Source organism: Rhinoderma darwinii, chromosome 9 (assembly GCF_050947455.1).
Source record: "Rhinoderma darwinii isolate aRhiDar2 chromosome 9, aRhiDar2.hap1, whole genome shotgun sequence".
Taxonomy (NCBI): Eukaryota; Metazoa; Chordata; class Amphibia; order Anura; family Rhinodermatidae; genus Rhinoderma; species Rhinoderma darwinii.
Window position 1 is genome coordinate 71,614,701 of NC_134695.1, and position 27,993 is coordinate 71,642,693.

Consider the following 27,993-nt stretch of genomic DNA (forward strand, 5'->3'; position numbering starts at 1 on the left):
GTTTTATCACTAAATTGGCAGAGGAACATGAGAAACAATACGGCATCAATGACCCTTGAAATTAAACTCCAGCGTCGCACATTGTGCAGCTTTGATGTAGAAGACGCGAGGGGCCGGCGGACGAGAGAGAGATTCCTCTCATCTGGGAAATCCCCACTGAAGACCACTAGGTCATGTCTTCTCCCACTGCCTCAGTGAGTAACGTGCAGCACCGGAGATAATAAACGCTATAATAACTAGTGCAGAACCGGAGAGGTTTCTCATAGCAACCACATTATAGCCTTCATTTCTCTAAAGCAGATTGGATAATTAAAGGGCTTGTTCAGTTTTATGTAATAACCTTAATCATTTAATGACAAGTTCTGAAACTTTCTAATAGAATTTGTGTCAGGCTCTGTTCACACACTTAGCCAAAAACGTCTGAAAATACGGAGCAGTTTTCCAGGGAAAACAGCTCCTGATTTCCAGACGTTTTTTATTCAAACTCGTGTTTTTCACGGCGCTTTTTATGGCCGTTTTTGGAACTGTGTTTTTCTATAGAGTCAATGGAAAACGGCTCAAGAAGTGAAATGTACTTCGCGGCCAATTTTAAAAAAGAAAACGGCCCGGTCGGGATCAGAACGCCGTTTTTTCCATCGAAATCAATGGGCGGATGTTTGGAGGCGTTCTGCTTCCGATTTTTCAAAAATAAGCCGTGTGAATATACCCTTACAATTCATCACCATTTTTAAGATCTCTGCTTGCTATCAGTGAATGGATACATTCTTGTTTATATCCAGAGGCTGAAACTTATCCGGAACAAAAATACGCCTCAGGGTTTGTTACAATTGTATCCAGTTCAGCCAAACTTCTTTAGGCTACATGCACACGTTGCGTAATTTGATTCAGAAAATCCACACCAAAACCGCAGGTGTACATACGTAATGCCGCACCTAATAGTGTTTTTTTATGCGTTTTTAGGTGCAGGATTTACATTTTGATGCGGAAATAGGTGCGGTTTTATGCAGCGTATTTTGGTGTTTTTCTTTAACACTAGTCAGACACAATTGGCAAGCGGAAACGCAGGATAAATATGCACCACGGGTCAATTTACGCACAGAAAAAATCTGCACTGTGTAGATGAGATTTCTTGAAGTCTCATTTACATTGCTGGTGCTGTATTAGGGTATGTTCACACACGTTTTTGCCCCGAATTACGTCTGAAAAATGCGGCTTGAAAGCGTTGACAAACATCTGCCCATTGAAAGCAATGGGATGACGTTTGTCTGTTCACACGAGGCGTATATTTACGCGCCGCTGTCAAATGACAATGCGTAAATAGACGCCCGCGTCAAAGAAGTGACCTGTCACTTCTTGGGGCGTAATTGGAGCCGTTATTCATTGACTCCAATGAAAAGCAGCGCCAATTACGTCCGTAATGGACGCGGCGTTCAAGCACCTGCACATGCCGTTACGGCTGAAATTACGGGGATGTTTTCTCATGAAAACAACCCCGTAATTTCGGGCGTTGCGGACGCTGCTGTGTGAACATACCCTTACGCTGCGGATTTTCCGCATGAAAATATGCGCAGCAAAGCCGCACGTAATACGCAACGTGTGCATTCAGCCTTAGGGTGTGTTCACACGCAGTGGTTTCAGACGTAATTCGGGCGTTTTACGTCTCAAATTACGCCTGAAAAAACGCCCCTAATACGCCTACAAACATCTGCCCATTGCTTTCAATGGGAATTACGATGTTCTGTTCCCACGAGCCTTTATTTTACACGTCGCTGTCAAAATACGGTGCTTAAAATGACGACTCGTCAAAAGAAGTGCAGGACACTTCTTGGGACGTTTTTGGAGGCGTTTTTAATTGACTCCATTGAAAAACAGCTCCAAAAACGGCCGTAAAAACGCCGCAAGAAACGTGAGTGGTTAAAAAAATGTCTGAAAATCAGGAGCTGTTTTCGCCTGAAATCAGCTCCGTATTTTCAGATGTTTTGCTCACTGCGTGTGAACATATCCTAAGGGCATGTTCACACGTGGCAGAGTTTTTCCACTGCAAATGTTGGTGCAGATTTGGGGCAATTACGCAATGAATCTGCAGCAACATTTGCATATTTCACAGGTAATTCAGATGTTGCAGATATCACAGCGGACTTGCCTCAGATTTCAGTTTTTGCATTGCAAAGGCTGAAATCCGCAGTGAAATTCTGCTTCTTCTCCGCAACAGTCAGTGCATGCTGCGGAGGGGAAATTCTGCACCTCAGCCTGTGGTCCGCAGAGGAGTTTTCTGCAACGTCTGAACTAACTTGCCTAAAAATGTATTGAAACAAATGTAAAAAACGGCCGCTGGAGATTCCACAGCAATTCCGCCACGTGTGAACATGCTCTTAAGCTGAAGAGTTTCCAGGCTGAGACATTTTATCTACATTGTAACAAACTATCAGGACAGTAGAGAGGTCTGTGCCGATGTGTTCAGTTCTCAGAGGATTGTCTGGACGCGATACAATTGTGGAACACTCAGCAGTGGGAAGTATAAAGGTTTGTTCACATGCGGCAGATTTGTTGCAGAGATTTCCACGACTGTCCCATTCATCTGAATAAGGCTTTACAGAAATCACTGCCCCTGCTGCAAAAAAGAACTTCACTCAGATGGATGGAATAGGTTTTCAGATACAGAAATTTCTGCAACAAATCTGCCACGTGTGAACATAGCATTAAGTATTTACAGGTTTCTGCTCATTGGATGTAAACCAGAATGTTTCCATTCCTGACTTTTCAAAATCCCCACTTGCTTTAAGTGAATGGGAACGAAAACTTTATTAGGAAGTTGCAAAACTTATATTATAAAATTATTGAAATTAATTTAAAAAACAAAACCCTGCAACAATAAATCAGACGGTGCCTTTCGCTATTTAAATAATTTTTTTACATTTTCGGTAAATTTGCTGCAAAGGAGGATTTGTTTTCAAAATCAAAGTGCCAAAAACAAAAAGCAGCAGTTACTGACTGAGCCCACAAGGGGGAGACACTGCATTGTAAATGTTGGTATTTTCGCTGTGTACAGGTGACATCCCCTTCCATGGTTCAGGATATTTTGGGCTTCTCTACCCTTACAAGTTTTATCTTTTCTTTTTGTCTGTCCCATAATCCATCATATTTGATAATCCAGCACCTATCAAGTCCAATTATTGCTGGATTATATACAAAAAGAGTATGAGGCAAATGATAAGACACACACACACACACACACACACACACACACACACACACAGATAGTACCTGCAGTCCTGTGCAAATAAACAGAAAACCAATCCAGAACAACGCAGAAAATAAATCCATAAATCCAGTGGGAGTGTGTGGTCTCAGGGGCCGCTGGCTGCGCAGTCCTTCTACCTCCATGGACACCAGCGCAGATGGATAAGAACAGGTGTGACATATTGCGTTACACTATGTATATATGGATTCGGTGAGAGGTGACGTCCACAATGACCTTACTGCTCCGACCTGGTTTAAAGGGTTTTCCCACAAAGTCCCTTCATCACCTGTCCACAGCATACGGGATAATGGACTAGGACCCCCACAGTGTCTATCAATCTCACGGAGACTTGTGAGTACAGCGCTCGGCTGTTTCCATCAGCCCCATAGACTTCCAATGACGTGGCAGCTCGACCACCGCACCATTAAAACTCCTCTTGACCGAGGTCGTGCAGTGAAGAGAAACGGGGGATTCAGGACCCTTGTTCTTGTGATCGGTGGGGGTCCCAGTGTTCAAACATTTACCACTTATCCTGTGGACAGGTGATAAATGTCCTTTATGGGAACCGCCTTTATTAGCAGGTCCTGACATACTGGTGATAAGTCTTCGGGTATGTTCACACGCTGTGTTTTCATGCATTTTTCAGGGCATAAATACCTAAAAAAACGCCCCGGAAAAGCGGAAGATAACGCTTCCAAACATCTGCCCATTGATTTCAATCGGAAAAACTGCGTTTCGTTCAGACAGGGAGTTTTTAAATAAATAAATAAATAACGGTGCGTAAAAAAAAAGTGCATGTCACTCCTTGAGTCGTTTTTGGAGGCATTTTTCATTAGGGCAATAGAAAAACAGCTCCAAAAACATCCATAAAAAACATTTGTGGTTTCAAAAACGACTGAAAACAGCACCGTATTTCATGGTCGTTTTTACGTTAGCGGGTGAACATACCCGAAGGGTCCCCCCCCCCCCGCTGTGCTTCTACCAGACCCAGAGAATAATCCAATCATCATTAAATAAGTCGTCCTCCTCTAATGTGATGTACCCCCTTATTCTTTATATCCATTTCTGGAGAAGCTGGGTGACAACCAATATATCTGCCACTAGAGCTAGTTCACACTGAGTATTTTTACGCTGTTTTGGACATGGAAGGAGCACCGAAAACGCCCAAAATAATTTTGATTGAAATGTGAGGCGGAGGCTGGAAAAAGAAGCGACATGCCCTTTCTTCAGGGGTTTCCGTCTCTGACCTCCTATTGACATCAATGGGAGGAAAAGAAAGCAGTTTTCGCAGCGTTTTTTGCCCACGGCGCTCAATGGCCGCGGCCGAAAAACGCGGCAAATGTTATGCCGGCAGATTTTTCCATCTGCAAAAAAACTCAGTGTGAAAAGGGCCTAAGGCGCCTACATGGTTTGTTACCCAGTTTTACCAAACTACTGAAGGGTTAAATCTGCCATGTAATAACTTCCTGTATATCTAGGCAAATGAGTCATACAGGAGACTGGGAAAGCTGGGTGAGAAGCCACATAGCCCCCATTAGGCTAAGTTCACAAGCGGCGGACACGCTGCGTGCTTTTACCGTCCTGTGCGCCGCAGGGAAGTCCGGGCAAAAATCCGCACCAAACCGTGGTGCAGTTTTTCGCCCCAAATGTCCGCTGCAGAAAACTGCTGCACTTAGCTAACCTGCTAGTTTCACCCCTGGAGACTGCTGCAGCCTGTGATTGGCTGCAGCGGCGGTCACATGAGATTAAGCGTCATCCCATGAGGCCGCGCTGGAGGGAGGAACACAGACTTCTGGGTAAATATGAGATTACTTTTATTCTGAGTTGCGTTTTTTGCGGCGGAATCGCTGCGAACGCGCCGCAAAAAAACGCAACATCTGCTATTTGTTGCGGGATTTACCTTCCCATTGAATAAACAGCGTTTACGCAAAATACAATTGACGTGCTGCGGAATAAATTTCCACACCGCAGGTCAATTTGAGCGTTTTTTTCCGAATGAACGAATTCCGTTGTGGAAAAACCACAGTATTTCTGCCACATGTAAACTGACCATTAGGATGGCAGCCTACGAGAAATGTAAGGCTGAGTTCACACGTTGCGGATTTGTTGCAGATTTTGTTGCGGTTTTGACGCAGATCTCACCCTTTTGCATTGCAAAGTGTAAAATCTGCGCTGAAAATCTGCGTCAAATCCGTGACGTGTGAACTCAGCCTTACAGTTCTCATAGGCTGCCACCCAACTTTCCCAGAAACAGATTCACCTGAGAGTAGAACCACCTGCTGTAGGAGGCTTTGTGGGGACAGATGTGTTCGCTGTAAGTTCTGTCTCCAGCACGTACCTTTCTCAGTCACAGCTGCGGGAGGATTCACTGGTTTGGCTTTGTCGTAGTTATTAAAACTTTGACTGCGCCTGTTCCCACCGATCGGCCCCCGGGTTTTGGCCTCGCTGCCTGCAGCCGACGTCCTGTTGCTGGGACCTGGGAGCCTTAAAATATTAAAGAGAAAAAATCTAAATCAGAAGGAGGAAAATGAGGGCGAATAATCCCCAACCTCATCCACACGTCCTCACACAGCGGGAGATCAAGTCAAGATGGAAACTTTCCTGAAGATATAAAACATTGAAATAGAAGACCAGAGTTATCCGGCAGACACGAGACGGTTCATGGATCTCACTGCAAGCAAATACGGAGGAGATACCAAGCAAGCAACCAAGGGCCTGGGAAATAGGAATATACCATGATCGTACTGTTACCCAGCAGAACATGGGTTAATGCTGCCCAGAGACATTAAGTTTCCGGTTTTATGTAAATAAAGCTAAATCTTTGTATAATGAAAAAATCTGCAACTTTCTAAAAGACTTTGATTTTCAATTCCTCAATACTTTTACAATTTCTGCTTGCTGTCAGTGAATGAGAACATGCTTTGTTTACATCAAGAGGATAAAATACATCTCATAGAGTAGCGTTAAGCAGCATGGACTCAAGGCTGATACAATGTATCAGTGCTGGTAAAATATAACACACTGTCACTCTACGTTAGGAAATAACAGAAGTCTCGGATCCGTCACATGACAGACGCCAATGTCGCCCGACGGAGCCCATTGACTTTAATAGGTTTCTCCAAATCTCCACCATGCTTTCCACCACTTTTACTGGACAAAGTAGCGCTGAATGTTGCGTTATTTTGTCCAGACAAAGAGAGGAGCGAAACGTGCGTCGGGGCTGGGGGTTTGTGTGGGGTTGGTATATTCCTTGCAAATTGTAGTTTATTTCTGCCTGTTTGTTAGCTGGACTTATGGCTTTTATTTAGCTCTTTATCTGCAGCCAGCAATCTACTATTTATTATTTGGTCCCGTGGCTCATGTTTCATGTCCGTTTACCCTTCCTGCATCGGACTATGTACTGACCTCTCACCGCCATTAATGTGGGTTCTTTATCCCTTTAAGTGTTTTTACTTATATGTTATACAAATGGATTTTTGTCCTGTGGAAACATATATATTTTATTTTTTTACTGACAACAAGCAGAGATCTTGAAAATAGTAAAGAACTAAAACACAAAGTCTATTAGAAAGTTGCTGAACTTTTCACTATACAATGATATAGGACTGGACCATGGGTAGTCCGTGTAGCCACATTTTTTTTACAAATTACTACATAGGGACTTTACAAAAAAACTGGGAGCGCCAGAGATGTTACATGAAGCTCCTGGGCCCTAGTGCCAAATCTGTACCAGGGCCCCCAACCTACCATCTGTCATTTATAATACTGGTGTCTTATGTGGCACAGTGGCCCCCTACTGCACGAGGGCCCGGGTGCGACAGCTACCTCTGTACACCTTACAGTTATGCCCCTGGTGAGCACATAGAGTGGCAATATAGAGACACTAAACCAACAAATCTGGAGCACATCAGGCTCAGTGTTGCATTATTTTTTATTTACTGCCCCTTTAAGCCCCTGGATATGACTCTGAACATTTAATAAAGCGCAGGACAGGCCCCTCGATCCTTCAGTGTCCAGCAGAGATAAGCGGTGATCCCCTCCCCCACAGCACAACCAACAGCTGAAATCACAGCTCCATATATACTGTATACAGGACCCGCTGCTGATCTTCTCCATGTTACCCACAGGTTCTTATCGTTATTTTTGGCCGGGACCCAGACTTCAAGATTTGGACATTTGGATTGTGTTTAGAGAAGAGCAATACATGAAAAACATCATTGATAGTTATCGGAGCAGAAGTCCTTCTCTTCTCTTCAGACGTTTCTTACGTTATTTCTGTTCTTGGAAAAGCTGGGTGACAGCCAATATGGTGAACTTTTCTCACCCTACATGGATTTTTACCCAGCTTTCCTGGACACCAAAACTAAAGATCTATGCAGTTAATAAATTATGAAAGAGCAAGGGAAGTTCAAGGTAAATTTGCTATTCAGGAGTCTAGGAAAGTAGGATGACAACCCCTTTGGAAGCTGCAATATTGGCTATATAGCTAGTCATAGAAATTTCCAAGGTTCCTGAATACAAATCTGCTTAGTTCTGCACATCCCCAGCTCCCATATCACTGCAAACCTATACAAATGTTCCACTCAGGACTCTAGGAAAGTAGAGTGACAGCGCTTAAATCACTCAGCTTTCCCAGAAACTAATAACTAAGGAATAGCTGAATAGAATTTGTAACTACTTGACGGAAGAGGACGAGTCAGGGACTTCTATTTACTGGAGATTGATTTTAGTTCTGGGGCCCAGGGTTCGAATCTACCCAGGGGCAACATATATGTTCTCCTGCGCTTGTGTGGGGTTCTGAGGGTTTTCAAGTTTCCTCCCATTGTCCAGAAACATCCTAATAGACTAGAGTGTGAGCTCCTGGGGGGCAGGGACTGTTGTGAGTGATATATTATAGCTCATGTGCAGCGCTGCAGTAATGTTGGTGCTATATAAATCCATGTAATCCCTACAGGGTCATAGTGAGGCCAGTATATATCCTGTGCTGTGTAGCGGTATTCAGCGTACAGTGACTATTATCACCCCCAGGACACGGCTCCGTCACATAATCCAGCTGGAGCTCTGCACATGTCAATCTGCGTGTTCTCGCTGACACGACGCGGCGTGATGAGCTCTGCGCGGCGTGTTTGATGCTCAGGCATCTCATACAAACACTGATTCGTCTTTGTTACATTCTGCCCAAGGGAGTCAAAAAACCAGAACACTTTTTCCTTTCTTTTTTTAAATTGTATGTGAGGTGACGGCTCCCGGGATAAACATCTGCTTTTCAGCGAGGTTGTAAAATATAAGAGAGAGGCCTTTGATCTCCACAGTCGGGATCTTTCATGTTTTACTGTCCATACAAGCGATGACCAGTAACACCAACTAGTATTATAACACAGGTATATGAATTAAAGGGACACTGCACTTTAATTATGTTTCCATATGATGCAGACGAGTACAATCTACTGCTCCCTGTTATCATCTACGTCAGGCTGAGTGAAGTTCTTAAAGGGGTCATCCAAAACATAACAACTTACCGCCGATTCACAGGATCAAGAGAATGGGGGTCCCGAGTCCCCTGTCTGAATGGAGCAGCGGTCGTTCTCATTGGACTTACAAAGATAGCCAGGTACAGCGCTTGTCTATTTCCAGAAGTCCATTGGAGAATGAATGAAGGGTCAGGGCGCATGTGTGAACGCTGCTCCATTCAAACAGGGGAATCGGGACTCCAGATCTCTTGATCAATAGGGGACCCCAAACAATTAAATACTTATACCCTATTCTGTGGGTAGGTGATGAGTTATGTTGAGATAATGTCTGACTTGTTAAAATATATCAGAGCCGTCTCTTGTAACCAGCTCTGCACCGGTGTCAGATGGACATGATCAGGACGAGTTTCCAGTCGTTGAAAGTTAACAAGAATGTTTAAATTCACTGACAACAATCAGAGATCATAAGTATTTTAGACAGTTGAAGAGCTCTTTTAAAGAGGATCTGTCACCAGTTTATTATTTCCCTATCTCCTAAATAATCTAATAGGCATTTTTCTAAATATAATTTGGCTTTACTTGCCAAGTGGGCGGCGACTCTTTCTTTGCTCTCTGGGCGGTGTAATGTTTTCTGTATGACGCTGTCCAATCCGCATACAGCTTTTTCCCTTCCCTGCCCAACAACGCAGCGTAATCATATAGTTTACAGCTTCCATTCCCGACTGTGTATTCAACTGGTGATACCTCCAGTTGTGTCACATATAGAACTGTGATCCTGGTGTCATATGAAAGATTAGAATCTCATCTTTCATATGCCACCAGAACCGCTGTTCTAGGTGGTCCACAGCCAGAGATATGGCTATTTGAAGTGATCACCGTTCCCTCCAGCCTCAGTCTCTCACACTGTGTGAAGCAGCTTCATGCTGATAGGTCAGAGGCTGTGAGGAGGCTCCACTTCAGGAGAATCGTTGTTGTTGACACCCACTTGGCTAGTATAGCCTCATTTGCATATTTAGAAAAAAAGCTCATAACTTTTAAAATCAAACTTTTTGGGACACAATTTTCACTAGTATTGTCAGTGTGACAGCGCCTATTAGATCAGCGCGGAGATTGGGCATTACTAAACTGGTGACAGATCCTCTTTAGCATTTAGCTGGATAATCTCTGTCTACGTGTGGCTTCAGAAGATACAGATATGCACATTGCTGATATTCTGGATTAGATCTGTGTCATTTAAAACAATTAAAAATGCAAAAATCCCGTAAATTTAATGCACAGCAAGGTTACCGGCCACACAGCCAAGCGGTTAGTTTTTGTGTTATCTGTGTCATTATAATTAGTGATGTAAGGGGACTGCAGGACACTGCACACAGCGGGGACCGCACACAGCCGGGACCGCACTGACCGGGAGCATTTCCTCTGCCCGATGGAGAAGCGCAGAAACCTGACCTCACATGGGTCTCTGGAAGATGAACTGTACAATGGACAGAAGTAAAGAATGAGCTCGGGGTGTAAAGAAATCAACGCTTGAGTGGTATACATCTTTTAGATCAATTAGATTCCCAATGGACCTCTGAAGAAGAAGAGGAGGATTATGAAGAAATGTTGTTTGGGTTGGAGTTCTTATTTAAAGGGAACCTGTCGTGTTGAATACGCCGTCCCATCTGCGGGCAGCATGTTATAGAGCAAGACGAGCTGAGCAGATTGATATATAGTTTAGTGGCAAAATTTAAGTGGGCGGTCCTAATCAGTGATTGACAGCCATCACAAACCTACAGGGAAGGCTGTCAATCATTGAAAGAGCCCGCCCACTGGACTCCTAAGCCCAAGATTTACTGAATCTTATTACACAAAACTATATATGATCTGCTCAGCTCCTTCTGCAATATAACATGCTGCCCGCAGATTGGACCGCCTGCTCAACGTTACATGTCCCCTTTAAATAAAAACTCCAACCCCAACATTTGTCTAAAATCCTCAAATTCTACAGCATTTTCAAAGTGACGTGTCTGCTTTAAGGCGCACCTAGCATAACCAAAAAAAAAAAAAAAAAAAAGCACAATCATTTCTTAAGATGTTGCAGGTGTAAATAGATGTAGTGCGGTCAGAAATTTGTGGTTTAACCTGCAAATTTTGAGTCATTTCTCACCCTGTGTATGGCTTTTTCCTTGCGTGCATTGTGAGTGGATAGACTATGCCCGGTGTGACTTTTGTCCTTACTTTGGTGTAGTATCTTCCTGTCCACAACACTCTAAGTCAGTCAGATGTCTCCTCACTTCTGCTCCCCCTCCCCTCTCACAGCATTAGGTGCAGCAGCATCCCCCCTCTTCCCCCTCATCTATTTCCTCCATTACTGCAGACATATTTTTGAAATACTGAGGTCTCTAAACATTTACAAAGAGCCAAGGAAATGAGGCCTAAAGGCTTCTTGTAGGTGGGGAAGATGGCACTTTCTGCTATTATAATACATTGCAAACTTTTACGTATATATTTATACTACCGATTTATTTAAAAAAAACAAAAAAAACTCGAGTTATAGGAACTTTGAAGCCGGGCTGTGGCCCCTTAATCCTGGCAAATAGTAGAACTTGCAATCCTATGTGATACATAATTATTATAAATCCTGCGTGAGCCTACAGACATTTCGGAGGATGGGGCGCAGCCGCTCCCCTGCACATAAGACCTTCCTTCTCCTGAAAGCAGATAAGGACGTATTTGTGTCCTGCACCACAAGTTAAAGTTTGCATGAGATTTTCCCTTGAAAGAAGAGGTTTTGTGTTACACGGGCGGTTTTCCTCGGGGGTAATCAGCTAATTGCACCATTTTTCACTGCTACAAAGGACCGTATTCTACATGATGTCATGAGAACCTGCCGATGTGGCGGGGTCAGCTTTAATTTATGGCTAATGTAAGGTTTGTGATCTAATTATACTATCCAAGGTATGCTTTCATATAGAGATCGACTTTCCTATGAGAATCTAAGAAAATAGGGAAATGCGGATTATTAGAATAATAGTCAGTCTGTTTACAGGCCGGTGTGAAATTCACAAACCTTAAAGTTCACGTATCTAAAAGCATTAATGTGGATATGAGGGACTTTATACGATGACGTGGGATCAAGCATAGGAAAATACATTTATCTATCCACATACACCAGAGGAGGGTCTCTATCAGACTACAGAGAATAATATAACTGAGGAGGGGTCTCTATCAGACCACAGGGCATAATATATCTGGAGGGGTCTCTGGCTGACCACAGGGCACAATATTACTGAGGAGGTTCCTCTGGCTGACCACAGGGCACAATATTACTGAGGAGGGGTCTCTGGCTGACCACAGGGCATAATATACCTGAGGAGGGGTCTCTGGCTGACCACAGGGCATAATATACCTGAGGAGGGGTCTCTGGCTGACCACAGGGCATAATATACCTGAGGAGGGGTCTCTGGCTGACCACAGGGCATAATATACATGAGGAGGGGTCTCTATCTGACTATGGGGCACAATATATCTAAGGAGGGGTCTCTGGCTGACAACAAGGCATAATATACCTGAGGAGGGGTCTCTAGCTGACCATAGCGCACAATATACATGAGGAGGCGTCTCTATCTGACTGCGGGGAACAATATACCGGAGGAGGGGGTCTCTATCTTGACTATGGGGCTAAATATACATGAGGAGGGGTCCACAGTTGGCTGTATATAATCACATGAGGTAATATATTACATTGCTATGATTGTGTCTCGTACCTGGAGTGCATCTCTCCTTGTGCTTTACTCTGTGACTGGGGAGGTTGCTGCGGTTGTTGGCACTGGACGTGGGTGGGTGAATAGGGTTGGGCATGGGGGGTGCTGGAAGGATGATATGACTGCTGGCACTGGTTTGGCGTTCCTGAATGTTGGGGGGCTGGAGACGGCTGGTGATAATTCTGTTTCTGTGTTTGTTGCTGTTGTTGCTTGAAACGCGACAGGCTGAAGAACAAGCCGAGGATGGCTTTTAAATTTCCATTCCTGATCTCTGCAATAGAAAGGCAAAAATTACCATTAATATGGGGGACAGAATACTGTGATAGAGCCGTCTATGGGGGTCTCATTGTAGCATTTCTTATACTGTTCTACATGCAAAAAAGGTTTAACTATGATTCTTTAAATACAAGCCTAAGAACAATGTATGGACACTGCACAGTACCACTTCTCCTGTCCTGTATACTGGGTGTAATTCTCAGTATCTGTATTATTCTGCATATATGGACACTGCACAGTACCACTTCTCCTGTCCTGTATACTGGGTGTAATTCTCAGTATCTGTATTATTCTGCATATATGGACACTGCACAGTACCACTTCTCCTGTCCTGTATACTGGGTCTAATTCTCAGTATCTGTATTATTCTTTATATATGGACACTGCACAGTACCACTTCTCCTGTCCTGTATACTGGGTGTAATTCTCAGTATCTGTATTATTCTGTATATATGGACACTGCACAGTACCACTTCTCCTGTCCTGTATACTGGGTGTAATTCTCAGTATCTGTATTATTCTGTATATATATACATTGCACAGTACCACTTCTCCTGTCCTGTATACTGGGTGTAATTCTCAGTATCTGTATATATGGACACTGCACAGTACCACTTCTCCAGTCCTGTATACTGGGTGTAATTCTCAGTATCTGTATTATTCTGTATATATATACATTGCACAGTACCACTTCTCCTGTCCTGTATACTGGGTGTGATTCTCAGTATCTGTATTATTCTGTATATATGGACACTGCACAGTACCACTTCTCCTGTCCTGTATACTGGGTGTAATTCTCAGTATCTGTATTATTCTGTATATATACACTGCACAGTACCACTTCTCCTGTCCTGTATACTGGGTGTAATTCTCAGTATCTGTATTATTCTGTATATATGAACACTGCACAGTACCACTTCTCCTGTCCTGTATACTGGGTGTAATTCTCAGTATCTGTATTATTCTGTATATATGGACACTGCACACTACCACTTCTCCTGTCCTGTATACTGGGTGTAATTCTCAGTATCTGTATTATTCTGTATATATGGACACTGCACAGTACTACTTCTCCTGTCCTGTATACTGGGTGTAATTCTCAGTATCTGTATTATTCTGTATATATATATATGGACACTGCACAGTACCACTTCTCCTGTCCTGTATACTGGGTGTAATTCTCAGTATCTGTATTATTCTGTATGTATGGACACTGCACAGTACCACTTCTCCTGTCCTGTATACTGGGTGTAATTCTCAGTATCTGTATTATTCTGTATATATGGACACTGCACAGTACCACTTCTCCTGTCCTGTATACTGGGTGTAATTCTCAGTATCTGTATTATTCTGTATGTATGGACACTGCACAGTACCACTTCTCCTGTCCTGTATACTGGGTGTAATTCTCAGTATCTGTATTATTCTGTATATATGGACACTGCACACTACCACTTCTCCTGTCCTGTATACTGGGTGTAATTCTTAGTTTCTGTATTATTCTGTATATATGGACACTGCACACTACCACTTCTCCTGTCCTGTATACTGGGTGTAATTCTTAGTTTCTGTATTATTCTGTATATATGGACACTGCACAGTACCACTTCTCCTGTCCTGTATACTGGGTGTAATTATCAGTATCTGTATTATTCTGTATATATGGACACTGCACAGTACTACTTCTCCTGTCCTGTATACTGGGTGTAATTCTCAGTATCTGTATATATGGACACTGCACAGAACCACTTCTCCTGTCCTGTATACTGAGTGTAATTCTTAGTTTCTGTATTATTCTGCTGTCCTGTATACTGGGTGTAATTATCAGTATCTGTATTATTCTGTATATATGGACACTGCACAGTACCCCTTCTCCTGTCCTGTATACTGGGTGTAATTCTCAGTATCTGTATTATTCTGTATATATGGATACTGCACAGTACTACTTCTCCTGTCCTGTATACTGGGTGTAATTCTCAGTATCTGTATATATGGACACTGCACAGTACCACTTCTCCTGTCCTGTATACTGGGTGTAATTCTCAGTATCTGTATTATTCTGTATATATGAACACTGCACAGTACCACTTCTCCTGTCCTGTATACTGGGTGTAATTCTCAGTATCTGTATTATTCTGTATATATGAACACTGCACAGTACCACTTCTCCTGTCCTGTATACTGGGTGTAATTCTTAGTTTCTGTATTATTCTGTATATATGGACACTGCACAGTACCACTTCTCCTGTCCTGTATACTGGGTGTAATTATCAGTATCTGTATTATTCTGTATATATGGACACTGCACAGTACCACTTCTCTAGTCCTTCATGCTATTGTTATATTCTGTATATTAAAAGTTACATTTCTTATCTATTTTATTCTCTATATATGCGGATACTGTTATTCTGAATGCTGGTTATATGCAGTGCACATAATATATATATACATGGAGATGCAGCGTCCCGGTGGGGATGGGTGAAGCTGGAAGGAGAGGACATCATACACTCATTGGGAGATCTTCTGTAATAGATCAGCGTGCAGACAGAAGGTTGGGCAGCACTGATGTAGGTAAAAAGAGAAATGTAGAAAGTGTAAAGATTCCACTGCAAGGACGAGCGCTGATAATTGTAATCACATATGTTACGGACAGCAGATTATGTAACAGCACCCCCACTCTGAACAGTATAACCTTCATACACCAAGAGCCTCACAACACTGCTGTGCTGGTCCTGCATCCTGCTCCACTATGTCAGTGCTCAAGATCAGCGCACAACTCTCCTGAAATACTCTGCGCAGCTGGGAGCCCAGCTCCTTCCACTATGTAACTCTCTGTCTCAGTCTGTGACCTTCTACAAGATCAGTACACTCCTAAAATACTCTGTGCTGCTGTAACTCCTTAATCTGACAAGCCTGTACACATATCTATCTATAGGTCTAGATACTGGGAGTAGATTTGCACTCTACCACGATTGTTTTTATTCTACGTAGGGCTATAATTAATATTTATATATACACAATCTGGATAAATGTCATGGGAAGAATATTTTCATAAGGGCTGTTAATATAATTGCACATTTTGCACATTACGATCAATCCCATGTACGTTTATGCGAATGTCCCCCCTCCTGGGTATTTAAAAATGGGGAAAAAACCCCCTCGAAGTTACAGAAGGTGAACCCGGGCCTGGCAGGCAGCTCAGGGCACCGTAGTGGACCAGTCAGCAGAGATACTGGCCCACAGACCGCTCCATTCAGTGATTTTACGGCAGTAATTACAGAACAGGTGCGGACTCCATCTACAAGTGTATACATTACAAGTGCTAAAAGAGGAGCTGCAGCCTGAGGGGCGACACCCGGGGCGCGGGACAAGAGGCCGAGATGCCGGCAATCAATGCTTTATTAACAGGTGTGAAAAGAGAAAGTCATCTCCATAACAAAACATACCCCCTCACCCGTCCTACCAGCCTGTCTGTAATACAGCAGAAAGTTACCCCTAATAAAGAGTTAACGCGTGAATAAAAAGGTTCTGGACTCAATACTCAGTACCCGCAGAGGACGTCACCCAGCTTTCCCAGGCTCCTGAATATCACCTGACAAACCCTGTTGGCGGCATAATGGTGGACAAATTGGCCCTCACCCAGCTTTCCCAGAAACCGATATAACTAAGAGGCTGAATAGGATTTTTGACACTTCCAATAATTCTTTATTGAATATATATTACACATGAACACCTATCACCGATCCAGTGCCGGAAAAAGAGGAAGAAAGAAATGAGGTGGGGGCATTGGACTTATCAGACCGTGTATGAGAAGTGATCGGCAATACTGCGGGGTTCATGGTCTCATGTTATCTCTGGGACTGATGGTATAAACCTTATAACATTAACACCGGGAGCCTTGTAATACTCAAGTGCAACCTGTGGGTCTCAAAATATTGTAAAAACTACAACTCCCAGCATGCCATGACAGACTACAACTTCCCTGGGCATGCTGGGTGTTGCAGTTCCACAATAGATGTAGGTTGAAGACCACTGTCCTACAGCATTCCAGCAGCAGCTCCGCAGCAGGTGCCACCTGGCAAGTTTAGTGCCAGTCTCAAGGGAAGGTAAACCATCTGTAATTATGAGAAGTTAGGCTGCACATACACTTCTTCGTGGACAGCTATTCCTCCCGACCCCCCGTACATTTTACATGGCCGAGCATGCACGTGTTTTCAATGGCGAGAGGGGAAACAAAGTATCGGGGATGTTGTAATCCAACATACCATCTTTCTGTCCCCCGACATCTGCCATCGAGGGAGGGTCTGGACACCCCCATACACATTACACCTCGGGACGTCTGCCAACTAATGTGTATGGGCACCTTTATTGTGAAGCAAGACCCCTGAACACACAAGGGGTGGGGGTCATGTACTTCACTGCACTGATCAGTTATAACGGATCCAGGTAATATCTACAAGAAAGCAGAAGATCTACTAGAAAAAATATTGGCTAAGATATCACTGATGGTTCAATGCCACATCCGGTGAACTCTTTCTCTAATTGAATACCCACATTTAAAAATAAAATAAAAAAATTGTTCAGAATCCATTCTTCACTATTTTATAGATCTCTGCTTGCTGTCAGTGAATAGGTACAATCTTGTTTACACTCAGGGTATGTTCACACGACAGCGTCCGTAATGGCTGAAATTACGGGGATGTTTCCGCCTGAAAACATCCCCGTAATTTCAGCCGTAACGGCATGTGCAGGAGCTTGAACGCCGCGTCCATTACGGGCGTAATTAGCGCTGCTATTCATTGGAGTCAATGAATAACGGCTCCAATTACGGCCAAAGAAGTGACAGGTCACTTCTTCTACGCGGGCATCTATTTACGCGCCGTCATTTGACAGCGGCGCGTAAATATAGGCCTCGTGTGAACAGACAAACGTCTGCCCATTGCTTTCAATGGGCAGATGTTTGTCAACGCTATTGAGGCGCTGTTTTCGGACGTAATTCGGGGCAAAAACGCCCGAATTACGTCCGTAATTAGTGCGTGTGAACATACCCTCAGAGGCTGAAAACCTGTCCTGACCCCACAGCTGAGGGTTTGGTTCAATTACATCCAGTCTAGATAATTCTATATTAGTCAAACAACCCTGACTACAAGCCGATACATTGTAACAAGAACAGGAGAGAGATTTTTGCTGTGGATGTGTTTAGCTCACAGAGGTTTGTCTAGACTGGATACAATTGTAGCAAACCCTCAGCTCTGGGTAGTCTCAGGTCTATAGAGGTTTTCAGTCACTGAATAAAAACAATAAATGTCCTCAATCACGGAAAGCAATAAGAGATCTTGACAAAAAGAGTTTATCTACAATGTGTTCATATTGTTTACATAAAGCTGGAAAAACCCTTTAAATGAGCCAGTAAACCTAGAACGCCGGGGCCGGGGCCGGAGCTATAGGAGTTGCACTTGAACAGGGGTCTGAAGCGATATGGGGAGATTCCTGGATCTTGTATTGGGGTGTAGGAGTTTCAAGCTTCAACGCTCTGTAGTATCATGTGCCCGAAATATAGAAACTGCTAACAATAACAAATATAAAAAATAATCCCGTAATCCTACCCTCACAGCTGTACGAGTCTCTAACCCCGGATGCCGGCGATCGCACCCACAATCGATCACGTTTCACAAGCTCAGGGCTGTGTTACCCGATACAGGGACGGTTGCAGCTTTTCGGTGCCTGTGCTCCACGACGACGCGTTTATTTTTGTGTGTACAACTGGTACAACAACTTGTCGCTGTATTTCCAGCCCCGCACTTGTGTCACAGAAATAGTGTGACATGAAATCCACCACCTATTTCTGGAGCACGGAGTCCGAGAGACAAAGGGAACATTCTTCTCTCAGGAGGAATAACGTGACATCTCTCTTTAAAAGCTTAAATCCAAACAATTAAGAATTTGGGGAAGGACAATAACCGCTCGGCTGCTTTATTTGCTTTGTCAATCCACATTATGACAACTTTAATCCCGTATTTCACTTGCTTTGGGAGACGGTTGTAATGAATGGAAGGCATGTCGTTCAAGAGAGATGTGGGGGGGACACAGGGTCACATGACGAGCCTCATGAATTCGCTGTATCCATTTTGATTTCCGCAACAATTGATTTATTAAAAAAGTGCTGTCAATGTGCTGATGATGTCACAGCGGTAACGTATCCGGATTTTCCCGCAAGAATTTCCTACGCATAGAAATCATATCTTAGGGCCTGTTCACATCACCGTTTTCTTTCCGTTTCGGGGTTCTGTTGGAGGTTTCCGTCGGGTGAACCCCGCCATTGAAAGTGAAAGTGAAGCAACAGCTTCAGTTTCCGTCACCATTGATATCAATGGTGACGGAAACATCGCTAATGGTTTCCGTTCGTCACGATCTCGGCAGGTTTGCGTTTTAACGACGGAATCAATAGCGGAGTCGACTGCGCTATTGATTCCGTCTGAAAACCGGAAACCTGCCGGAATGGTGACGAACGGAAAGCATTAGCGATGTTTCCGTCACCATTGATATCAATGGTGACGGAAACTGAAGCTGTGGTTTCAGTTTCACTTTCCGTTGCGGGGTTCATCCGACGGAAACCTCAGACGGAACCCCGGAACGGAAAGCAAACGGTGATGTGAACAGGCCCTTATAGGTATAGGTGCCATACGGGTTCTACCTGCAACTGCTGTAGGCAGAATCCATTGCAACTCATTATGGCGCCATTGACCTTTCCCAAGAGGTGGGCACGGGTTGGCGTACAAGAATAGGCCCCTCCTGGAATGTGGAGTGGCATAAACCTGCATCAGAAGCAGGACCAAATTTTGATAACCCCTCTTCTCTATATCCACTGTTCATTATTTGCTCTTGAAAGACTATCAGATGTTCCTCCAATAGGGGGGTGCAGATTAATGCGAGGTAGAGTGTATAAACCCTCTTGACCAATCAGATGCAATAAAAGGGATCCCATGATGGAAACTTCTGCCTGCGTAGACTGTAAGTAACGACCGAGGCATTCACTAAGCCTTCGTTAGGGCTCCTTATGGACTCTCGAACATCACCATCTCGGTCAATCGCCGGCTCATAAATTATTTTGGGACTAAAAACTTTAAGCACTTAACATTCGCGTAATAATTGAGATATTTAACAGGGAGCATGACCTAATCGGACAAACAAAATGCCTAAATGATGCAATACCACATAATGCCACTAGGTGTAACGTATGTCCATTCCCACTGCACGTACATTCTACTTTGTGGTTTATTCTGGGGAAATTAAATGAAACGCCTGTAATATCAAACAATGGCAATCCTGCTAGTTCCCACAGTGAATTACTTTGACGTAAGCCGTTTGTATCTAACAAATACCTCGATGATGTCCTTATTACAGACAGCATTTGAGTCACCAGCAATGGTTGAACTACAATGCCCAGCATGCTTACCTAATCCTAAACCTATAGCAAGACGGGCAATCAGCATAAAAGACGTTTCCCATGAAAGGTGATAGTATTACATCAGAGAGTGCGCTAAGTTCACAGGCTCAAAGACAATGTCACATTGAAGAATCGTCACAGGTAGACTCACCCTCCGCTGACAGCCCTTGTATGTTAATTCCTTTCGCTGCCAGGAAGCTCAGGCAGGAATCAATGTTCTCAATCTAAAGAAAACAGAAGGTGACGGATTAAAAATAGTGATATGATAGGTGCATTCTCATGGTGACCGAGGAATTTGTTGTTGCAGAGATAAATAATAATCCCTATTCTGCATATATGGACATTGCACAGTACCACTTCTCCTGTCCTGTATACTGGGTGTAATTCTCAGTATCTGTATTATTCTGCATATATGGACACTGCACAGTACCACTGCTCCTGTCCTGTATACTGGGTGTAATTCTCAGTATCTGTATTATCCTGTATATATACACTGCACAGTACCACTTCTCCTGTCCTGTATACTGGGTGTAATTCTCAGTATCTGTATTATTCTGTATATATGGACACTGCACAGTACCACTGCTCCTGTGCTGTATACTGGGTATAATTCTCAGTATCTGTATTATTCTGCATATATGGACACTGCACAGTACCACTTCTCCTGTCCTGTATACTGGGTGTAATTATCAGTATCTGTATTATCCTGTATATATACACTGCACAGTACCACTTCTCCTGTCCTGTATACTGGGTGTAATTCTCAGTATCTGTATTATTCTGCATATATGGACACTGCACAGTACCACTGCTCCTGTGCTGTATACTGGGTATAATTCTCAGTATCTGTATTATTCTGCATATATGGACACTGCACAGTACCACTTCTCCTGTCCTGTATACTGGGTGTAATTCTCAGTATCTGTATTATTCTGTATATATGAACACTGCACAGTACCACTTCTCCTGTCCTGTATACTGGGTGTAATTCTCAGTATCTGTATTGTTCTGTATATATGGACACTGCACACTACCACTTCTCCTGTCCTGTATACTGGGTGTAATTCTCAGTATCTGTATTATTCTGTATATATGGACACTGCACAGTACCACTGCTCCTGTGCTATATACTGGGTGTAATTCTCAGTATCTGTATTATTCTGTATATATGGACACTGCACAGTACTACTTCTCCTGTCCTGTATACTGGGTGTAATTATCAGTATCTGTATTATTCTGCATATATGGACACTGCACAGTACCACTTCTCCTGTCCTGTATACTGGGTGTAATTCCCAGTATCTGTATTATTCTTTATATATGGAAACTGCACAGTACCACTTCTCCTGTCCTGTATACTGGGTGTAATTCTCAGTATCTGTATTATTCTGCATATATGGACACTGCACAGTACCACTGCTCCTGTGCTGTATACTGGGTGTAATTCTCAGTATCTGTATTATTCTGCATATATGGACACTGCACAGTACCACTTCTCCTGTCCTGTATACTGGGTGTAATTCTCAGTATCTGTATTATTCTGTATATATGAACACTGCACAGTACCACTTCTCCTGTCCTGTATACTGGGTGTAATTCTCAGTATCTGTATTGTTCTGTATATATGGACACTGCACACTACCACTTCTCCTGTCCTGTATACTGGGTGTAATTCTCAGTATCTGTATTATTCTGTATATATGGACACTGCACAGTACCACTGCTCCTGTGCTATATACTGGGTGTAATTCTCAGTATCTGTATTATTCTGTATATATGGACACTGCACAGTACTACTTCTCCTGTCCTGTATACTGGGTGTAATTATCAGTATCTGTATTACTCTGCATATATGGACACTGCACAGTACCACTTCTCCTGTCCTGTATACTGGGTGTAATTCCCAGTATCTGTATTATTCTTTATATATGGAAACTGCACAGTACCACTTCTCCTGTCCTGTATACTGGGTGTAATTCTCAGTATCTGTATTATTCTGTATATATAAATGGACACTGCACAGTACCACTTCTCATGTTCTGTATACTGGGTGTAATTCTCAGTATCTGTATTATTCTGTATATATGGACACTGCACAGTACCACTTCTGTCCTGTATACTGGGTGTAATTCTCAGTATCAGTATTATTCTGAATATATAGACACTGCACAGCACCACTTCTCCTGTCCTGTATACTGGGTGTAATTATCAGTATCTGGATTATTCTGTATATATGGACACTGCACAGTACCCCTTCTCCTGTCCTGTATACTGGGTGTAATTCTCAGTATCTGTATATATGGACACTGCACAGCACAACTTCTCCTGTCCTGTATACTGGGTGTAATTCTCAGTATCTGTATTATTCTGTATATATAAATGGACACTGCACAGTACCACTTCTCCTGTCCTGTATACTGGGTGTAATTCCCAGTATCTGTATTATTCTGTATATATGGACACTGCACAGTACCCCTTCTCCTGTCCTGTATACTGGGTGTAATTCTCAGTATCTGTATTATTCTGTATATATGGACACTGCACAGCACAACTTCTCCTGTCCTGTATACTGGGTGTAATTCTCAGTATCTGTATTATTCTGTGTGTATATATATATATACACTGCACAGTACCCCTTCTCCTGTCCTGTATACTGGGTGTAATTCTCAGTATCTGTATTATTCTGTATATATGGACACTGCACATTACCACTTCTCCTGTCCTGTATACTGGGTGTAATTCTCAGTATCTGTATTATATGGACACTGCACAGTACCCCTTCTCCTGTCCTGTATACTGGGTGTAATTCTCAGTATCTGTATTATTCTGTATATATGGACACTGCACAGCACCACTTCTCCTGTCCTGTATACTGGGTGTAATTCTCAGTATCTGTATTATTCTGTATATATATACACCTCACAGTACCACTTCTCCTGTCCTGTATACTGGGTGTAATTCTCAGTATCTGCTCTTACTCTAAACACATATGCAGAAAATCAGTGTTAAATGACCCAAAAATTTTCAAAATAAAATAGTTTTTATTGAGACATGATAAAAATACAAAATACTGTTAATAGCATCAAAAATGGATTAAAATATAAATCCTCACAGTAAAGAAAATACTGAGTGGGCTACTGGCCATAACATCTATACCATACAGAAGTACATTGTAAATAAACAACCATGGTGAGTCACATAACAAAAATAAACAACTGTGAAATAGACCATCAAAATCGATAGACAGAACTGGCAAGGTAGCCAAAAAATAATAGAATAGAAGTTGACAGGCCATGCAGATATACAATGGGGTAAAGAGTAGCGATGTGCCAGGAGACCACTTACACCCAACGCGTTTCGCCACCAAGCTTCGTCATTTATCCCCCTTCTAAACCTCTATTTACACAAAGTGAATACTGTACCTGGTCAATTATGGCGATAACGCCATGAGCGACCACATAATGATTTATAGTTGTTGTTTTTGTTGGGGGGGGGGTGATATTGCTCTTACGGCAGATGGCACTGTGAGATGTTATATAAAGCTGGTGAGGCTGGAGACTGTATCTGGGGGCTCCCACACTATTATGTGGGCATCCTAGCAGATCATGGGCTGGAGGAGACCTTGTTCATTTGTCTTGCCGACATTGTTGTGTACAGTGGTAACAATGGCCCCTCCGGCCCGCACAATAGAGGACAAATTCAATGGGATGGAGAAAAGCAGGATCAGGGGTCTGGCGGTGAATTATTCCAGCCATGCGAGGACTGCAGCATGGGAACAGTCTGTTGAGGGCCCGCCATGTCAAGGATTCATAGCATGCCACACATTGTGTTATCACAGGGGGCTCCTCACAAAAATAGATCTCCCACAACTGTCAGCGACGACCGAGCCGGAGTAATATAAGACAAGTGTCCCGGAGTAACACCGAGAATCTACTCAATGGCATCAAAATACGAGAAACTTTCCCTGAAACGTAACGTCTCCGAGATGCTGCTGCTTAGAAGATGCAGGTTATTTGTTACAATGTGTCCTCAGAACAATATCTCTATTCTTACAATTTCTCACTGTCGTTCCTGTGACTGAGGTGAATTGTACAGAATGGCCATGGATTTAAGCCGCAGGCACGCGTCCCTTCAGTCACCCCAATGTAGATGAGAATTTGAACATTTTGCTGTATTTGTCTATTTTCAGCGTGTTGTATATATCTGATATCTCGGGGGAGGGGGGCTTACATTCCGGCGCACACCTCCAGAGTGGTATACGAGTAATAGTAATAGTTGAGCCACTGTGCACATTACGTTCCTTAGAGGACCCGCACACCAGGCCGATTTTTTCCAGATTTATTCAGGGGCAAAATCTACATGTGTTACGTACAGATTCGCCGTGGATTTCATCCCTTCTACATTGAAATGGGTGAAATCTGTTGTAAACATCAGTAACAGAGCAAGGCCTCACGCACACGGCCGTGCAAGTATCACGGCCCCCGATTGCGGGCACGGCCGGACGCCGACACCCGAAAGCCGCATTTTTATGCCGTGCTCCCATACAAAGTATACAAAGTATGGGAGCACAGCCAGTAAAATCAAAAAAGTAGGACATGCTCGATATTTCTCGGCACGGTTCTATGGCACGGACACCCTTCCGTAGAACTACGGAAAAGTGTCTGCGGCCAATAGGACCGTATTGTGGTCCGCAATTACAGAGTTTTTTTACGGTCATGTGTATGGGGCCTAAATGACCTTTTACATGGGCCAATTATAGGGCCAGTTCTCGATGATTGCCGATCAGCCGATGAACGAGCAAACGCTTGTTCATTGGATGATTGTATCGTTTCCGCTGCGTTAAATATTATTTTTGTTGGCAGCACATCCCCCTGTGTAAACGGAGACGTGCTGCTGACATGATGATGATAATGTATGGGGACGAGTGATCGTAGTAATGAGCGCTCGTCCTCGTACAGAGCTCCTTGAGAAAGGAGCAAACGATCGCCGATCAACGAGCTGTCTCATTGATCGGTCCTCGTATACAGGGCCCATGTCAGGCCGTGTAAGAGGACCCTATGTATGCTGAGGATTTGGAAATCTGTAGCAGGCTCTGATTTTCCCACGGAAAAAGTTTAGAAGCATTTAGATGAGATTTGTTGAAATCTCATCCATACCGCTGGTACTATAATCTGCCCGGTGTGCCCCCTTATCCTGTACTGATCCGGAGTTAAAGGGGTTGTACCGGAATGAACAAATATCCCCTAAACACAGTATAGGTGATAATTGTCTAATTGAGTAAGAACGGGTGGAGCGCCCGTTGAGCGTGCACGCTGCCGCTCTACTCAAAGCCTACGGATACAGCGCTCAGCTGTTTACTTCGGTCCCATAGTTTTTGAATGGAGCGGCGGGAGAATGCTCGACCGCCGCTCCACTTAAGCTCCTCCTCACTGCAGAGGTGTACACTCGGCCGAATAGAGATTGCGTGTGTATGAGGGGGGGGGGATCTAAGATATATGGCCCCCTATAGAATGTAAATTATATCTATCCATCAACTGAAAACCGTGCTCAAAGTTGGACGTGCCCTTTAAATCGCTGGTAGACCCAACCAAAAATGCTGAGATCTCCAGTCAGGAATCGAATGTGAATAGGTACTAGAGATGTTCTCCCCAGGAAAAAAAAATATTCTGTTTATAGCAAAAATCCAAAACGGCAATTGGCCAGGAAATTACTTTCAAGGGCCCCAAAGATCGTGTCGATAATAAACTCCGGCAGAGGAAATTTGCTGCTGTAGACACCAAAGGCTCATTACGGGTCACATTGGGTTTATCTGAGCGTCTATAGAAAGATGAAAAGAAAGAAAACGAAATAATTCTATTTTTTTTCCGGATCATTCTAGGTACCACTGCAGATCATTAGTGAAGAGGTAAACGTCTGAAGATGTCTGGAGGGGGTCATTGGCAGCTCGTCTTCTGTATGCAGGTCAGACTTAAGGTGACGTTTTTTTTTTTTAATAGCGCATGTTCTGGAGCGATGGGACAATCAGGTTGTATGATTTTGCTGTAAATATCTGTTCCTGTCCAGTGATCCCATTGTCGATCTGCTGCAGATCCGATAGTTTCTCATAGTAACATATATAATTATATCGGTTTAAAAAGACATACGTCCATCAGGTCCCACCTTCTGAGATCGAGTTGTTTAATCTGGAGCTTGTTTTATATTCTGTCATTGTTTTTGTCATAGTCAGTTCACACAGAGTTTTTTGGCACATTTTTTGATGAGGAAACCGCGTCGGAAAAACGTGCCAAAAAATGGGGAAAAAGAAGCGACATGCCCTATCTTCGGGCGTTTACGTCTCTGACCTCCCACTGATATCAATGGGAGGCAGAGAAAGCATATTTCGCAGCGTTTTTTGCCCGTGGCGCTCAATGGCCGCAGGTGAAAAACGCCATGAAAATCGGCGTGCAGGCAGAGTAAGATCTGCCCCAAAATTTAAAACAGAATTTTGAGGGAGATGTTCAGCCTGCAAAAAGCTCAGTGTGAACCCTTGTTGTGCCAGAGCCTTCCATAGCTTGACTGCTCTTACTGTAAAGAACCCTTTCATACAGTGATGATTAAACCACTTTTCCGACACAAGTAAATCATGACCCCTGGTCGGTTGCACACTTTTTGGAATGAATAACTCATGTCCTACTGTACTTTAGCAGCCAAACATTTACATCCATGGCCAGTGAAGGATCGGAAGAGGCAGTGCCGGGGGGGGAGGCGACGACGACGATACGCAAAAAATACGGTCAAGCAATAGCGTCAAAGCTTATTCGCTGATCCTACTGTAAACAATCGTTGGGAAAAGATTACATTTTGCAAGAACATAGCTCTGAAAAGCTAGCGGAGTCTTCCTTTTTACGGATGAATTGTATTTTATCTGCTGTTATTTTTATGTGTATAAAGAAGGTTGTTCACATCTTTTACAATCATTTCTCCCTAGGCTACTTGTTCATACAGAGTGAATGAGGAGGAGATGCGGATGTGCTGCGTAATGCAGGTTCAGGCCTGTCCTAAGAAAAGCTGATTGTTTACTTCAGCTGCGCTAGTGGAAAAACCCTTTAAAATGGATAAAAATAAAGGACACAGTAGAATTACAGAAAATCTCAGTAAGTTAACCCAACGTTACCTCTATACAGTTCATAGCCCCGAATAGTAGTAACAGACATGGCCTCAATAGTAAACTAATATGTGACATACAATAGTGGAGTCCGGACACCTATCAATCATCTATCACGTGGCATAAAAATGAAGATTAAAGTATTCAGACAGCCATCAATCATCTATCACGACATACAATAAAGATATAATGTATCTGGACAGCTGTCAATCATCTATCACATGACATACAATAAAGATATAATGTATCTGGACAGCTGTCAATCATCTATCACATGACATACAATAAAGATATAATGTATCTGGACAGCTGTCAATCATCTATCACATGACATACAATAAAGATATAATGTATCTGGACAGCTGTCAATCATCTATCACATGACATACAATAAAGATATAATGTATCTGGACAGCTGTCAATCATCTATCACATGACATACAATAAAGATATAATGTATCTGGACAGCTGTCAATCATCTATCACATGACATACAATAAAGATATAATGTATCCGGACAGCTGTCAATCATTTATCCTGTGAAATATAATGAAGATATGAGTCCAGACAGCTGTCAATCATCTATCGTGTGACATACAATAAAGATATGGGGAGTCGGGACAGCCATCTATCATGTGACATACAATGAAGTTATAATGTATCCAGAC

The 27,993-nt window shown here is 43.1% G+C and overlaps 1 protein-coding gene and 1 long non-coding RNA gene across 6 annotated transcripts in view; one reads left to right on the forward strand and one right to left on the reverse strand.

Moving 5' to 3' along the window:
- The window catches only part of NAV2 (neuron navigator 2), a 365,925-nt gene that overhangs the window by 105,644 nt on the left and 232,288 nt on the right, over positions 1–27,993 (reverse strand). For all 5 annotated transcript variants that reach the window (XM_075838119.1, XM_075838117.1, XM_075838116.1 and 2 more), the window contains 3 exons: positions 20,333–20,405; positions 12,462–12,729; positions 5,580–5,725 (listed from right to left, as the gene is read on the reverse strand). In XM_075838119.1, the coding sequence (XP_075694234.1) occupies positions 5,580–5,725; positions 12,462–12,729; positions 20,333–20,405 (487 nt within the window). The remainder of the gene's footprint in view (positions 1–5,579; positions 5,726–12,461; positions 12,730–20,332; positions 20,406–27,993) is intronic.
- LOC142660984 (uncharacterized) lies at positions 102–27,844 on the forward strand. Its single transcript, XR_012850600.1, has 3 exons — positions 102–194; positions 26,060–26,154; positions 27,149–27,844. It is a non-coding gene; the product is annotated as an uncharacterized LOC142660984 (long non-coding RNA).